The 17,813-nt window shown below is 40.0% G+C and overlaps 1 protein-coding gene across 1 annotated transcript; it reads right to left on the reverse strand.

Annotated features, from left to right (window-relative positions):
* Window positions 1–287: 287 nt before the first annotated feature.
* BLM (BLM RecQ like helicase) lies at window positions 288–17,196 on the reverse strand. Its single transcript, XM_032195326.1, has 20 exons — window positions 16,913–17,196; window positions 15,921–16,110; window positions 15,354–15,475; window positions 15,082–15,214; window positions 13,305–14,056; window positions 12,265–12,441; window positions 11,727–11,845; window positions 11,002–11,115; window positions 10,168–10,266; window positions 9,931–10,079; window positions 9,079–9,185; window positions 8,229–8,389; window positions 7,494–7,689; window positions 6,851–7,041; window positions 5,856–6,003; window positions 5,288–5,487; window positions 3,907–4,099; window positions 3,447–3,569; window positions 1,955–2,162; window positions 288–564 (listed from the first exon to the last, which is right to left on the reverse strand). The coding sequence occupies exons 4-20, from the start codon at window positions 15,174–15,176 to the stop codon at window positions 381–383; spliced, it is 3,216 nt and encodes a 1,071-aa protein (XP_032051217.1). The 5' UTR covers window positions 15,177–15,214; window positions 15,354–15,475; window positions 15,921–16,110; window positions 16,913–17,196; the 3' UTR covers window positions 288–380.
* Window positions 17,197–17,813: the final 617 nt, after the last annotated feature.

Below are 17,813 nucleotides of genomic sequence, written 5' to 3' on the forward strand. Positions count from 1 at the left end.
AGAACTCCTCTGCTATGTAGCTCTAAATTACTTAGACGTCTAGCAAGGGAGAAGAACAGAGGCAACCACAACTCTGGGATTCACAGTTCCAGTAACTGCTTTTGATTCGTGATCTCAAGTGTATCCTGGAGGTAGCTTTAATGCAGGCTTACAGGGATTATTTTCCCTGAAACAGTAGGGCATCTAGAACGAGTCAGAACTCATATTTGTAGTAGAAAAAAGGTCTGAAAAATTTATGAGTTTAAAAATATTTATTTAACATGAAATTTTGGACTTCACAGGTGTACAAATCTAAGAAAGTTCAGCAAATCAAATAAAGATTTATAAACAATGATTACAGCTTCATGGCATGCTTTTATACAGTATTTACACTTTCCTAGTTACAATAGTGAATATGAAGGCTGAAGGAATTGCCTGTTTTTCGGCTTCGGTGGTGCCATAATCCCCAGTTTTCCAACAGTTCCCTGTGTGGCACTAACGCTGTACGACGCTGAGCTGTAGCCAGATGAAGGTGGAGTCTTAGAGTTGGATGGCTTTTTGGTCCTTCGGTACTTGCTGTAACCGCTGCAAGATTTAGAGAGAAATTACAACATTGTGTGTCAAACATTTGATTTACTTGCCACATTCCCTACCCGTGGTGTATTTATACAGTTGCACACCATGTAAGATATTCTAGACAACTACATTTTTTTGAACCTTTTTTTAAATACACATGGCTGCAAGAATACCTTTGAAATGTAAATTTAGTGTAGCTGTTGCTCTGACATCTGCCTAAGGGCAAGAAGCAGCCTGAAATATGAACACAGAATGCTAAACCGACCTAACTCCTATTAATCTAATTAGAGTATCAACATTAAATGACACTTCAGGGTCAGCATTTAATTACTAATATTTTAGGTAGATGGGAAGATGGAAAGCAAAGGAATAAAACATACTGAGCTGGAACTGCTATTTCCTAAAAAAAAAAAAAAAAAAAAAAAAAAAACAAGACAGAAAAAAGCAAGGAAAAGCTGAGCTGCCTTAGAAGCTCAAGACCAACCAGGATCCTGGACTCAAACATGTGACATTCAGTGCTAAATTCTGAATTAACAAAGGACTGCAAGCCAATTTTCCAACACTTAACATGTCCATTTTACCACTGACACTGCTCTAGGAGTTTTGAAAGAACTACCATTATATTTTAGCTTATTCTGGAAAGCAAGCAACGTAAATTCTTTGCTGACAAGCTGTGAAATACCTTAAAACACTTCTTTGTAACAGAAGTGTAAAATAAAGTTTTAAACAGGTGTTCTTCATATAGACTCCGTTAAGTTGCCAACTATGCTTCCTTTTGTGCATACCATAAACTATGTTACCACTGTGAATTTGCATAGATTTAAGAATAACAGAAGCAAGGCTATATTTTCACTTCACAACCAGCCCAGCAGGATAAGGCAAGAAAGCTCCACGCTTTCAGAGCTTGTACTGCATGGAGAAAATGGTCAAGCCAATTAAGAAAAAAATAAAGCTGAAGTTTGGTTCCAGTGCAGTCACATAGTCTAATTACAGGTGAATGTTAGTATGAAGGTACATTGAGAACGTACCTCTACTTTGCCCTGCATACTGAGATTTCAGACAGTGGAAAGGGACATCATAAAATTATGGCTTATTTTTGCAGCAAATTCTGCTCCTGCTATAAGCTTGACACGTTAGTTTGAGGAATACCAATACCCCACCACAGAAATGGCAAAGGTAAGCAAGAGCACGTTGGCAGTAGTGGAAGCAGTGTAGTGGTACACCCCCTGCTGAGAAGCCTGAAACTGATATTGAATTAATTTTTAAAGTCTAGTATTTGATTGACTAACATACATAAACCCATACAATTACTTAAGAAAATGCACTAGGACAACAGTGCAGTTCTGGGATCATCATCATCTCAGGAAAAAAAAAGTTAAACTGACCACAAGCAACATACCCTTTGGGACGAAACTGCTGGCTACCAGCACTGCTTGTCTTTTTCTTCTTGGATTCTCTGAAGTTTGGCGGCCTTTTCCTTTTCCTTCTTTGGTTTGCATTATTGCAAAAATAGCTTGAGGTTGTAACTACATCTCCTGCTTCTTCCTCACTCTCAGGTGTGCCAGTACTCCCCGCAGCTGTGTCCACACTTTGGCAGGCAGCATCTTCTGCAGACAGACGATGAATTAAAACTAATGAAATCAAAACATTGCCTGGGGCAGCCAGAACTGTCAGCTAGAGCACGCTATTTGCGCCAAACTTCTGTCCTTGCCATTCAAATACTCCTTGCACCACAGTCCTCCTGGTGATGCTCCAGGCTCAGCTAGAGGCATTTCTTAGGTTGTTGTAAAGCACAGACAGACAGAAGGAAGTTTTGGTTTACTTCATCATGATTAAAAAAAAAAAAAAAAAAAAAAAGCTTGGCTTTTTTTCTAAACTATTTTGGTAGCACTGAGCTTTCTGCCTTTACACTCTCTTCCATAATTCTTTCCAGCTGACACAGGGAATATACCATAAATAATACACTCAAATACAGCACTTGTTTTTAAAACAGCACCAGGAGACACTGAAAGGCTCAGACAGCTGAGAGTTCCTCCTCAATCAGTTGTAAGCAAGAAGGACATGATTCTTTGCACAGGCAGTCAAATGAAACACTTAAGTGAGGTTTGTAGACATGAATTTATTCACATTGCAGCATATGAAAACACAGCCTCCTTAAACATAACTAAGGATCACTTTTAAACTGATGGCCAAGATATATAAAATATTCTAATTACAACAGAGGCTACGCTATGCTCACATGACACTGCCACATTTACCAGTCTCATGGCTTAGTTCTCCACTGAGCTGAACTCTGTGCATAAGGTTAAGAGCTGTAAAAGGGTCTGTAAAATACTGGCATACTGACTTGCTAGCTTTATTATTTTTATTTTTATTTTTTGCCCCCTCCATCTAGTTTTGAAAGTTCTTCACATTTCAGCAGGAGCTAGCAAGTGCAGACTTGGACTTGCTGATCTCAGTTACTGTGAAAACTAAAAGGCAGTTGTTACTGATGGTCTGCCAGGCTACAGCACTACCCAGTACATTGTAGATTCAGATGGAAAAATATGCGGGGGGGGGGGGGGGGGGGGGGGGGGGGGGGCAAGATTTTTAACCTGAATGCCCTGAAGTCTCTGTCTAAGTATATTACATAAACCCCAATAACTAACAGGGAAGGAGTGCAGCAGTATGCTTAGACTGAAAAAGGGAAAGACTTTCAGAACTATGCTGAATTTAACCAGTGAGAAGATCTTTGCATGTTCTGAGAACGTGAAATTGCTTCCTTTTCACTGAACTCGAAGAAACAGTGATTGTGTTTAAAACCAGGTGACTTTTCAGGGGAACTTTTATACAGAGAAGGAGGGAAAAGGAATATATAGGAGCACACACATTTAGTGCAAAGAATACCAAACCTGGTACAGTCCATTCAGAGTACTTATCCATCACTTTAATTATTTCTGCGCCGTATTTTTCCAGTTTATCTTCAGTGACACCATCTATCTGCAGCAAAACCTCCACATCAGAAGACAAGGTTTCTGTAACGTAACAAAGCACCAGTTAGACACAGCAAAGTAACTTTTTAATGCAGATCGCAGTAGAACATTCTGGAGAAAATCCATTCCTTTTCGTGCCACGGTGCCCACTAATTCCCCAGGGAAGCAAGCCTTTTTTTCTACAAATATTTACTTCTAGCTGGTTAGTACACCCCAGGGGAATCTATGCTGCATATGCTACTTGCATGGGATTCACTCAGCTGCGTATAGGCAAACTGTCTCTCTCCAAACTTTAGGAAACTAGATTTTCCCTCAGAAGAGGCTGCAGTTGCACATGCAGCCTACTGCCTACAGGGGGTTAATAACCAGTTGACATTACCTGCTATTTTCTTTAGAGTTGAAGTACTGAAAATATTGAAGTAATGCACATCAAAGACTTTCCCAAGAGTTTTGCATGTATCTGTAAGTTCGCTGAGGCACTTTTTAACCATCTCTTCCCGCTGTGACATTTTTGTCACAGAAGCCCTTTGTTTTCTAATGGCACTGGCACTTTCCGTTTCATGAAATTCCACCTGTTAAGATAAGCCAATCAATACCTTCTGTCAGGGGAGCTGCTGCAGAGCAGTAATTAGAGCATAGATTGATGACACAGAAGAAGAGTGAAAGAAACCAAAAGTATTCTCTGATGGACCAAAAAAAGCTGTTTACCCAGTACACATTTTTAAAGTGATCTTTTTTACAGGCCAGTTGATAAAGCACCCATTCTCAACCACCTGTAAGTTTCTTCTACAAAGAACAAGCAAAGCAAGTCTACACAACACAGGAAAAAGCCCTGTGAAAGCAGTACACAGCTAGCTTTAAACAGAGGTCACTAGGTCTATTGCTGAGGGCTCTCCTCTTCTCCAAACACAGCACTAATGCAGAGGAGGCACTGCCTCAAGCAATTCTGAGACTGGTTTCATGACCTTCTTGGAGGAGTGCATTTTCTTTCAGAGAGCATCAATGGCTGGAAAAAAATAGAGCATAAAATGCAGAATAAAGTAGTGCTGTTCCTTTTTTTTTTTTTTTTTTTTCTCCTTTGCTAGCACTTCCTGTGTTGGTCAGAATCACAGAATGGCAGAGGTTGGAAGGGACCTCTGGAGGTCACCTGGGCCAGTCCTCAAGCTCAAAGAGGGCCAACAGGAGCAGCTTGCCCTGGACCACATCCCCCTGACTTCTGTAGGTCTTCAACAAGGAGACTTCACAAGCTTTCTGGGCAACCCATTCCCCTACTCAGTCACCTGCCCAGTAAGGAAGTTCTTCCTGATGATTAGACGGAACCTCTCGTGTTTCTGTTTGTACCTACTGCCTCCTCCTGGCACTGGGCCCTACTGAGAAGAGCCTGGCTCTGTCCTTTTTGCACCCTCCCTTCTGGTATAGACATTAATATGATCCCTTCTGAGCCTCCTCTTCTCCAGGCTGAACAGTCCCAGAATCTTGCATTCTTGTCATGATGGAATCAAGCAGAATGAGAATGAACAGGAAGATTTAACCCTCTCCAGTACTCTCAAACTCACCTTTTGCTTCATGACATTACAATTAGAACACTGGACTGCAAGTCATGATTGTCAGATTCTGCTCCATGAATTTACTAAAGATCAGTAACTGTACTTCAGTGGGTACTCAAACTATGTTAAAAAAAATCACAAGGTATATGCTGCACAAAAACTGCAGCATATTCCTTAAAACAGTATGTTCAAGGGAAAAAGAATGTTGCTCACCTGCAGTGATCCGTTTAGCACAGCCTGTGCTCGCTCTCCTAGAATTACATAAGCTACAGCTTGGTCATTAGCTGTAATATACAAGTCTTCATCCAGAATCTTGTCCAATACCAGTTTTCTAAATAGTCTTTCCACATTATGCCTTGAGTACGCAGCCCCGTTCCCGAATATTCCAGACTGAATCTTCGCACTCTTTGTACCTGTGCAACAGAAGGCAGAGGATTAGCCTGCAATTAGAGCGCCTTCACAGGCATGTGCTTATAAACTCATTGAAGACTCCCAAGAGTATTCCGTGGTTTGAGCACGTACGCACACACACAGCATGCAAGGACCAGAAAGTCCAAGCACCAGCAGAAAACTAATATTATCGCTATAGCAACCTGAAAGAGATTAAAGCTTTAGTCTCGTTTATTTTCAATCATTTAACCATCAAGAGGTTCCTGGGAAGAATAATTTTGCCAAATATATATTATTTTAAACCACTGCTGGTATTACAAAGACCTCGTGATCATCAGGAGTTTATGCACTGTGTGTATTTAGGTCTTGTTTCTGGGAAAACAATACTTACCTAAGAAAATGTCTACCATCATATTCAGTGTGTATCTTCCAGAACCTGCATTTCTCTTTGCATTCATTCCTCTCATTTGTCCGCAATGTTGCTGTACAAATCTTATAATGCTTTTCACTTCCTCGGTTACATTTCTTGATTTGTAATCCTATTAAAATAGACTTGATTAGGAAACAACCAGATGTGGTTCTATCCTCATGCAGATTGTGTCACTGACAATCTTGTTGTCACTATTGAGCTTTTTCTAGTCATGAATTCATTTTGTCCCAAACACAGAAATAGTGATTTGCTAGTTAGTACAGCTACAGTGATGGAGTATAGGCATAGGTTAGATATAGCTCTGAAAAATGCAAGACAAGAGACATACCAGCTGACTGTATGTAGCCTTTAGTGTGTTAACTCTATACAAGGAGCTGCAAGATTGCTGAGTCAGTACCAATGATCAAGGTAAATTGTTTGCAAAGCATTCCTGTAATTTTTTGCTGCCATGCACTAGAGCTTATGCTTCCTACACACATTAAAATGAGAAGGCTGGACAAAATAGGCATTATTCTAGTCAATTTTTGGTACAATCACAGACATTGTTTTCTATGATTCTATGTATAGGGTAATGCTACAAACATTGGCTTGAGAAGCAACATCATCAGGTATAGCCATCATAGCCACTGATAGCCAACATCAGAGCCATTCCAGCTGATGTTATATTAGTTCCTGTCTCCAATAAGCACAGTGGCCAAAAAGCAACACTAAGGGACATCTTTATACCTCGCTAGTCAACCCAGGCTGAAACATACATAGCATAAGCGCGCAGATAGTTTTGTAATTATACTCTCATTTAAACCCTGAAAATAATTCATAGCACTCAGCATCACAAAACCACAAGAAATCTTACTCATTTTCTCTATTTACCTTCCCAAGTGTAATGCTACCGTTATTCAAATGCAGCAAAATACAAGATCAGTTTAACAGCACTGTAAATAAGAACAGATTTTTACCTTCTTTCTACTGCAGTTATCACAAATTACTTCTGGGTGATCTTTACAAAAGTTTGGGTTAAAATTAGTTTCCCCGAAGTAGGCCAAAAGCTGAATTCTCCGGCAATCAACTACATTCTCACAGTAATGAACCATACTGTACAGGTTGTTAAAGTGGGTTTCTCTCGTGTGACTGTTTCCGTCTTTCTCCACTGAAATGCAGTAAGTTCAATCATATTTATTTTATCTTCACTTCTGTCTTTTTATGTATTATCAGATAGACAAAAAGACCAAACATAATATTCTGTTGCTTAAAAAAGGACAAGTAGTTTAGTACAGAACTAACCTAAACCAAATTTTACCTCTCAAGCTTTAAAGAATGGAGAAAAATTTATAATTATAAAAATCAAGAGATAAATACGTATAAAGAAAAATGGCTTTGACTAGAACTAAGCGTAAGTAATAAAAATCTTTCACTACAGAAAATCATTCAGGTAAATAATAAAACAAAGGTGCACAGTTCTCCCATCTTTGCAATGCCATACACCATCTCACTTTTAAGTGAGAAAATAACTCAGCCTAACTGAAACAGAAACCAGCAACTAAGTGACTTCTTTACTATTGTCTCAATTAAGCTCCAAATACAAAAAAAAAAATCACTTACTTAGTATTAGTCTTCTAAGTCTGGTTACATCACTGTAGCTGTAGAAGAGCAGACAGTGAGACATTTCACCATCTCGTCCAGCCCTGCCAGACTCCTGATAGTAACCTTCTACAGATTTAGGAAGGGAAGCATGGATAACATAGCGTACATCAGGTTTATCTATGCCCATTCCAAAGGCAATTGTTGCACATATAACCTAGAAGAAATCACACTTTGTTATGCAGAGTTACGAAAATCACTCGTGCAGTACTCTGCACCAAAAATAGGCATGTTATCAGGCTTATGAAATTATGCAGAACAGAGAATTTCAATTGGAACCCTGCAAGACAAGTACAGAACAGAAGAAGTCTCTCTCTTCTTCTTTTAGAAGACCCTTTTGCCATAGAGGGAAAACTCCAAATTTGAGAATCTCAAAATACAATTCAGCAAGTGTACCTAGGACTGTTTCAGAAGCCTTGCACAGCTCAGTTCCTTATTCCCAGAGTATCATACCTTGGTGCAGTACCGCGGTCTTTGATTTGTAAAAGTCACAATGAAAAGACGACTGACATGTTTGGACTGCTCTCTTATGATCAGTTATTTAACCCTGCATCTGATTTTGCAATAATGTTACACAACTTTGTTTTCCTTTACCAGGCCAAGAGCAATACAAGTGTTCTAAATTCTTCCTTCCGCTAAATACTTTCCTCTAAATACTTCCTTCCCCTCCGCCTTCCCCAGCTGCTTTTCTTTTACCTGGCATCCATCCTGATTAATCCATTTCTTTTGCACAAGATCTCTGTTGGAGTCAGTGAGGCCAGCATGATAGGCAAGTGCAGAAAGACCTTCCTTCTGCAGAATGGCTGCAGTTGTGTCACACTCGTGACGGGAAAGGCAGTAAATTATTCCAGAGTCATCTGCGAATATAAGAGATGTGCTAGAATAAAGCAGGTGATAGGGAACAAAGCTGTAACAGTCATACCTGTGTCAGAGAAAATAGCGCATTACACTTACATTGATTCCAATAGGGGAAAAATGGGTAACTGCTCAAAAAAGCAAAGTTTGTTAATATCAGATGGTTTAGTTAGTTTCTCCTCATTCAGTTCCTCACTTGTTTACTAGGTTACATCACTAGAGAAGCTATGAAGGGAGCTTCATGTAGTCAGCTTCCAACAGCAGGAGAAGCAGGACTCCAAAATGAGAGCAGAGACAGATATGGCTCACAAAAGATATGATTAAGGGGAACCACAGATAAGCACAGACAAACAGAATTAAACTATTAAAACTGTATGGGTATTAGATGACACTAAAAGGTCTGGCAACCTCCAGATATATTACTCAGAGCACTACCATAATTTTCTTTTTCGTCTTATCTTGAACTCTCAAGTTTAGGATGTCTGTAAATCTGATTGTCATTATCAGCAATATTTTTCCTCCTACTTGTTGTTTCTGTAAATGTATGAGTAGCCTGAAAAAGGCACAAGGCTCTCTTTTTTTTTTTTTTTTTTTTTTTTTACTATATATGTTTTATTGTAAAGGCAGGAAAAGCTTTTATAAAGTAGTTCATAAAAATGCATAGGAGCACACTACATTGCTCAGTACTCACGCGGATGATATTTTTTAATCCATTCCAAGCAATCCATTGCCACCCTCTTTGGCTTCTTGGGCAATACATCATATTTCAAGTTATGCCTGTTGAAGCTCATTGTAAACCTAAAAACAAGACATCTTATTGGTACTCACCAGTTGTATGAGTGCAGTAGTCCATTCAACAAGCTAGGAATTGACTGGAATGTCTCAAATTCAAGTAACTACTACTAGTCCTGTGTTACCTGCACAGGAATTACTGTTCCACTATCCTCATATCACTCACACTTTGGGTCTAAAATTTCTGTTTTGTTAAAATTTCCATGGCTGGAAAATAAAGAAAGCTACATTGCACTGTGGAAGTCAGCATGGAAGAAATGCTTGTCATTCTAACATTCATACAGATTTCTAATTTTTTTTTTTTTTTTTTTAAAGTCAACAAAACAGTATTTCTAAAATTAAAAAAATAATAATAATAAATCAGAGTGCTTTACTTTTCTATCAGGTACACTGAAAATGTTAAAATGTGATCCAGACCCAATAGTAACTCATAATCTAAGTTACTGTCAATGTTAACTAAAAAGCACTTCCTGCTTCTGTTTTTTCCACCACTCCCATGAAATGCACTCTAACATGTAACTTGCACACTTACAGCTTCCTTAATCAAGCAAGGAAGAGTTTGGCAAGATTTATTATTATTAAAATAATCTGCATTTAAGTCTGATTAAATGAGAACATGTGCACGGAATTTAATCTGATACATCTACATAAGTGTTCCAGATGGACCTCTAACGCATTTCTTGCTTTCCTAAGTTTTCCATTCAAATGTTCTGCAGCTCAAATTGTTTCAATAAGCTGCTGGACAACTTACACTTGTGGTCTTAGCATCTCAAGCTGATTCTGGATATCCTTTTGTACTCTTGGGTTAGCAGTGGCAGTCAGAGCCATCATAGGAACAGAGCGAAACTTCTTGCGGAGCATGTTCAGGCGTTTGTAGTCTTTCCGAAAATCGTGACCCCACTAGTTAAAAAAACAAAATTGAAAAATAACTGAGTATGATGCTCCAACTAAGATTTTGCCATTGTGAAAAACAAATCAAGGTTTTCACCTGGCTGACACAGTGGGCCTCATCAATGACAAAACGTGCTAGGAGTTTCCGGTTGTAAAGATTTTCCAGGGCTGCCATCAGTCGGTTGCTTGCACAGACCTAGGTAAACACCCACCAGAGGCATTAGAAAGGAAACAAAACCAAGTGTCACCCTAGCTAAGACTGCAGAAACAATTGTTCTGTACTGCAAAGTTCATCTGGACCGCACAGGTAAAGCCTGAAGGCATAAAGGTGATGGCAATCACCTTTATTTTAATTGACAATGAAGCAGCTGATGTGGGATTGCCATAAAGCTCTAGGATCAGCTACCCAGAGGTCCAATAATCTGATTGAATTTAAATGACTTATGTCATAGAAGACAGGGAAAGGCAAAGCTGTAGGAAGAAACATTAAGCACACTAAGTAGTTCCCTCTGGCAATGCTCTTGTGGAACACCATTTCTAAAGGCAGCATACAGTTAACTACAAGACGGGCTTTTGATGGTCACCTGCCAGCTTGGTAGTTACACGTTTCTACCCTGTAGTATCACGTTCAGAGTAGCCTAGATTCCGACAGCCACTAGTACGTGCTATGATATATTGAAGATGCTACACACAGTGTTTTTGCTTTAAGAGTTTAAATTTTGCAGACGTTACACTCAGTTTTCATTCTTGGTTAATTACTGACTGAACTTAGTTGCATCCATGTAGAGACTTACTAAATTCTATTAAAAATATTTCATACTTTTTTTTTTTTTCCAAGAAGCCTACTCTAAGTTCTATGTTTCCCTTTTATTCTTACAGCAATCCTCCTCTTGTTGCCTCCAGGACTTTACAATTCGGATTGAGTACAAACCTTCTCAGGGGTGACATACAGAAGTTTTATTACAGGATCTTTTTTTGACAATTGCATATATATGTTCGAAGCATCAGTATCTGTTCTATCACCAGTCAAGTATGTTGCAGCAATCTGTAAAAAATAAATATTAGGTTTTAATATGTGCAAAATGAAAGTATCCTCAAATGCTAGTCCTATAACTGGTTATAAAGCAGGTAAAAAGTCTATCCATTTACTACCCTTAGGGAACATTACACAAGAAAGCATTGAAAGTGTTTTTACAGACCGCATTTGAATCCCTGCTGTACAGGAGCCATTGCATAATCTTTCTGATGATAAAGCCAAAAGATTATAAACCAAATTCTATTCTATCCAGAAACGATTAGCATCCTCAGAACCCTCGTACCTCAGGAATTATTAGTGCTTGCTTCTTCTACAGTCCCAGCCTACTTCTATTTACTTGTCTAAACACTACACTTAGAATCTGAGAATCAGGTACATCTTTTTGAAAACTAAGCTTCAACAACAAATACATGAACATCAACAAATTGATGAGGTAGACTGCACATATGTTCTCGTTCATCTAATGTAGATCTTCCTAGACAACTTTAACAGGTGTGCCTTCACAGCTTACATTAATTATTTTTTGTAGTTTATATCTGAGACATACAAGATTTATTGAAACATTTCAGATTTCTAGTCCACTTATCTGCAGTTTAATTAAATAACTTGTTTGAACTTACATCTAAAGTATTCAGCTTCTGAACTTGATCTATTATCAGCGATCTCAGCGGAGAAATAACAATAGTGACTCCAGCAGAGACACAGGCAGGTAATTGGTAGCACAAACTTTTACCACCACCTGTAAGAATTAAACAGTATGCAACAAGTATTAGGTATCAAGAGGAAAGGGAGACAGGGCAGAGAAAGAGCAGAAGAAAATAGCACTGTTTCTTACTTTGCATTTAACAGTGCTTTAAGAAACAAACTTTTACCAATGAGTCCTTAAGATGCTACCTGTAGGTGAAGGAAGAGTTGTCACGTGATACATTTTGGAAGAGTGAAATTTAATCACCTTATTCAAAATACCCGAGTGCATTCAGAATTCCAGAAATCCTGTTTCTACAGAATTCAAACAGCACAATTTAGCAAAACCTCCATAAAGGCACAGAGAAAGAATAGTTTGTCATGAGCCTTGCAAAAGGAATGACAGCTCTTTATTTCTCTAATGCATGTCAGACCTCAAAAGCCCGCAGCCGTGCGATGTTTGTAGATACATACCAGTGGGCATTAGGATGAAACAATCTTCTCCCAGAAGAGCAGCATTGATGGCCTCCAGCTGATTCGTCCGGAAAGTGTGCAAACCAAACTTTCTGTGAAATATAGTCATCATTTCTTCAGAGTGGGAAAATCTCATACCCCTGAAACGTTCTAGTGCGGGGTTATTAACCAGTGGCTCTAGTAGACAGAGAAAATATTCTTAAAATAAGTTCCAATACCAAATTGTACTTTTATCTCTTTCGACACAAAACTCCCTCAGTGTAACAGACTGCTTAGCCAACACTTCAACCCTTTAAACCTTCTAAATTAAAATTGTAAATTAATATAAGTAAATGAAAATGCATACAACTAGAATTTAAGACTGGCTAAAGTATGAATTTTGATTATACACTAATCTCATTTATTTATTTTTTTTTTAAACAAACTTGGCCACAACTGTATAAAATGCATAGTCTTATGCTGTAAAACTTCATCTCTACCATGACAAACTATTAATATTCTCCCTGTATTTAACTAGTATTAGTTAGAGGCCAGCTGCATCAGCAGCAGAGAAGTGTGCCTATTCAGACAGTGAACCTGCATGCCTGAATACACCTCTGCATTTACCTCCCCGTTCCTACAAGAATTGGAAATACTGACCTACACTTGTGCACCAGAGGGGTTAGGTTTACTTCACCAAGTACCCAAATTTAAATGTTTTCTATAAGCAGCTAAGACTATTGTACAGCTTTAAATTAGCAACTGCAAAGTCATTTAATTAAACCACAGAAGCATTCCAGTTTCCAATTTTAGCAGCTTCATCTCCCCAGCAGTCTGCAACCTACATGGCAAATAAATATTCAAATCTGGCAACACTCTGAGGAGAAAAAGAGAGGAGAAAGATTCTGCAATGTCATCTTTACAAAGAGAAATAAAAACAAATTTCAACATGAACACAAAGGCACTGATGTCATTTACAGTAAGTTACTTGGTCTTAGACTTAGCATAAATACACACAAATTAAAAAGAAAAAACAGTAATCCTCATTCGCATAAATTTACCTGTTTGGTTCTTTGTTGCCGTCAAGAAGCTTGACTTTGGAGCAACAGGATTTGATGCAAGAGAAGATCCTTTGGCTGTGGAGATGATCTTTGAGAGCAAGGATTTGGCAGGTGGCCCTTCCCTGAGTGGCTGATACAATGGCGTAGATGGTGTTTCAGGTGCCGAAACAGTCACTGAATTCTCCTCCCAGCCCTCATCAAAATCATCAATATCAAAGTTATCGAGATCAAAGTCTGGATCATTCGCATCTAAACGCTCTGATGCAGGAGTGCCAGCAGGGGCTTTGCTCGGACCTTTCAGAGCAGTGCTCGTAATGGGCCTCTCTGGAAGATGCCAGTGTTCACTGTTTCTCACCACTGTTTTTTCACACCAGCTGTTGTTGAAAGACATCTCTGAGGGATGGCTGAGAGAAGTTCTGTCTTTGCTGTTCAGCTTGGAAGAAGAAAGTTCTGCAGTTTCTAGGCAGATGATCTCCTGAGCAGTTTGCTTTGAAGCATAAGAGGTAGCCAAGTCATCAAGTGTTTGATTATTTTCTGTAGAAAAATTGCTTGAATTAACAGTCCCGGAAAGCGTAGATGAAAGATTTGTAGATTTGGGTGAGTTTTTGACAGAACTCCTGTTAGGGCCAGAACACAAAGCAGTGCCAGAACGCGCAGAAGAGTCTTGTTGCACACACGCCTTCCAGTTTCTAGGAAAAGTGGTTTTTGTGCTACTTGTGTTCAAAGTGACAGAACTAGCTAACAGTTTTCTCCTGAAAGAGATGGCAAAGGAAGGAAGAATGAAAATGAATATTTAAGTCACAAGCATTGATATATCCCTTTATACAACATACATTAAATATTTTTGTCTCTTCCTTCCTATTTAAAATATTAACATATGTTGGTTACATTGTTTTTTTGTCCAACTCAGGATATTATGATTCTATATTTTCAAAATACTTCAAACAAATCTAGGGAAGAGAGAATAATACCAGAATTCAGTTGAACACAATAATTACAAAATAAATACGCGTTCACCACAGGTATTAAAGGAATTCTTAATAGTGAAGAACTGATTCAGGCAACACAGAGCATAAAGTTCTTAAAGGCACAACCCCAAAGTTAAAGAAGTAAAAAATATGCTTGAAACAAATCATGTTTTTCTGTACTTTCTGAAGATTATCACTGACTACAGTAATAATAGAAAAAAATAGTTTTACCAAGAATGTTTAGAAAAAAGCACTGTTCCAACCCAATAAAAACACAAACCAAACTGCCAGATCTCAGTATTTTGTCTATGCATTGTGTCACCAAATCATACAGGAGGAGGCAGCCTGTAGTAGCACCGCTCAAATTGAGAGATGACAGATATACAGATACTAGTAGAAGTCACAAATCACTACTGTCAGGGATGGTGAGTCTCACAGAGAGAATATTAAATTAATGCCTCAGGTTACAAGAAATCAGGATGACACTTAACAGATTATATCGCATCACCCTGCTTCTTCAGAAGCACCTGGTGAGAGTTACCTTCCAGAGAAAAGATACAGCACTACCTGTGCCTCAGCTTGAACATGGAATCGGATTCTTTCTTCTGAAACCATTAACAATTCCAGGATTCTGCCAGGAAGTCTTCGGATTTTTTCTAAAACTTTATTTGGTCAGTTATTTAAGGCTTTTTATTAAAAAAACAAAAAAAAACTTTCTGTACTGTTTTCAGTGTGATGGAGACACCTACAGGCGTGATATGGTTTCATACAGAACATGGCAATAAGAAATACCATTTATTGAAACGTACCGGAGATCCCTTTGCTGAAGTAGTTCTTTTGCACATGACAGAGACTTCAGCTCATGAATAGGAATGGCATCTACCAGCTTACAAATATCATCCATGACACTGTAGAGTTCCTGTTCCAAATGCAGGCCTTCATCTGCAAAGTCAGAGCATACTTCAGCAAAGAGTAACACTATTTTTTTTGGCTCTCAGATTACATGGGAGACATCAGAGAACAAGAAGTTGCAAACCATCGCCAAAACCTAATGCATAAGATTTTAAATTATTTCACGTACCTGCGTCCTCTGCCCTAGGATCACTTTCAGCAACAGGCTGTTTTGCTGTAATCTTCTCAGGCTTAGACTCAATGCCATTAGCTGTTGATCTTCCACCAGTAGGAGATTCTTTGAAAATATTACTAACATTAAAACAAAAAGTCATTAAAATATAGAAATGCATTGGATTTACAGACACCTTACAAAAATCCATAAAAGAACTTTATTTTTTGGACTAGCAGCATTTGAGTATAAAAGAAAAATTTCTCATCTAAGTACCATCAGTAAGCTAACATCTAACTGTTACGTGCCAATTTGTACAGACTCATTTCAATATTTTTCTTTCTCTCACTATGACAGGAAAAATCACTGCTTTTTCTGAAGCAAAAGTCACATTTGTTACGACCAATGTTTAAGGTGTTTCAGAAGACATTAATAGCAGCTGTCAACTGCTAACCTGCCAAGCAAGAAGTAGTGAAAACCAACTCAAATGGTAACTTTTTAACAAGCACTAGTTTCATATTTTTTTGTTAGTTTTAAAAAAATCATCCTAACAATAGTCAGCTTTGTCCGTTAGGTTTGTTTTACCTAATGCTTTTTACAGATGGTGAGAAGGAAGGCAGCTCTTCTTCAGGGGAAGGCGGAACTACATCTAAGTAATCATCCTCTTCAAGCTCAATGTTTGCTAACAGCTCGTTGCTGATCTCATCCACCTCTGGTTGGCTGTTTTTCTCACTGTTGTTTAGCTTCTGGCTTCCACCACTTTTATCATTAGTAGCTGAAAGAGAAGTGTATTGATATTGTTGGGTAACACTGAAAACTCTTTCTGGTATAAACTGAAACACAATGGAATAGAGGAAAAAACTATTAGCCATATTTCAAAACAATAGATTAATATAGTTTCTGACTTTTTAAACAGCAAACAAATAAATAGTCAGAAAACACCATTCAGTGTTAATCAGTTGCATAAAGACATTAATTTCAAAAATAAGGACCAAAAATTTCAAACAATAACAACTAAGAAACTTAAAACAGAAAAACTAAGTGAAGCAGAGAACCGCCACAGATGCATACTGACTGATGGCCATGAACTTTTTGGTCATAATTGATGTGTTTGTTTTTTTTTTCCCCCCCATTTGTTTGCTTGTTTTTAAAAATCAAGCTAGATCTCGTCTCCTGGTTTGATATTTCTCATTGTTTCATTTAGGCATCAGTTGAAATTAGATCTCTTTTGTTTGAATTATAGATTTATTTATATATTTTTTTCTCTGTAACATCTCTGCAGGTTACTGGTACTTATTTCTGGAATGGCATCTGGAAAGTCTTGCACCTCCACTGGTAGCGTGCTACCTGCTGCTGCTGAGACAGTTCTGCTCTATCTGCAACACCGCACATTTACGAAGCACAGTTACCAACATGAAACCCACGTGCCTAAGACCACTGTCAGATAGGAGCATGCAGCTCCCTCTGATTTCACCGAGAGCTCACAAATTCTACATTTCTGAAAAATGAAGCCTTGAGGTGTGCAAATACAAACACGTTTCATTCTAGTTCATTGATGCTTTAAAATAGCCTACTACCTGTGTGAGCCTCTTCCCTCTCATCATCCAAAGTCGTGCCAGCAGCTAAATTCTCCTGAAGATCCTCGCCCACAATCTTGTCGCTGTCACAGTGGACCAAGTCCCCAAGACAGACGACAGAGCCCTGGGATGAGGGCTGCTCTTCCTCGGCGGGAGGCGTTCCTTTGGGCTCCCATGCCCCAGGTTTTGGGGACGCTGTGTCGCCATTCACGGTGCCGGGCAGCTTATCAGCACAGGAGCTCAGTCTCTGGGGAGCCTTGGGGGCGGCCCTCAGGCCTTTGGGGGACAGAAGGGCTGGCTTGGAGAACCGCTTCTCGATGCCCGACAAGTCGAAGTCATCCATGTCGTCCCACTCATCGTCCACCGCCACGGGGGGGGCCCCAAGCGGAGCGGGACCCCCAGCCCGGCCGGGAGCTGCCAGCGGCCTCCTGACAGCCGCGATCACCCCCTCGGCAGGGCGCCGGGGCACCGGGCAGGGACCGGGGCAGAGCGCGGCGGGGGCCGGGCCGCAGCCCCCGACCGTGAGGGGCTCCCCGGGCTTCCTGCGCTGCCCGCCGGCCGGCGCCGCGTTCACGTCCTTGTCCCGCAGCGCCGAGCTCCCGCTGCGCTCCCGGCCGCACGGGGCGGTCCGCTTGAACGTGAAGCCCCTGGAAGAGAGGCGGTGAGGCGGTCAGTCGGCCCGGTCAGTCAGCCCGGCGGCCGCCCCCCGTCACCCCCCCCCGGTACTCACCCAGACCGGCTCCGCGCTGGCGGCGGCTGCTTGCTGAGGGCGCCGCGGGCCGAGTGCAGCTGCAGCTGCTCCCACAGGTTGTTGTGCGGCACGGCCGCCATGGCGGCACCGGGCGGCCCCTCACAGCCCCTCAGGGCCCTGCCGCCGCCCCTCACCTCGCCTCAGCGGGAG

Source organism: Aythya fuligula, chromosome 11 (assembly GCF_009819795.1).
Source record: "Aythya fuligula isolate bAytFul2 chromosome 11, bAytFul2.pri, whole genome shotgun sequence".
Lineage (NCBI taxonomy): Eukaryota > Metazoa > Chordata > Aves > Anseriformes > Anatidae > Aythya > Aythya fuligula.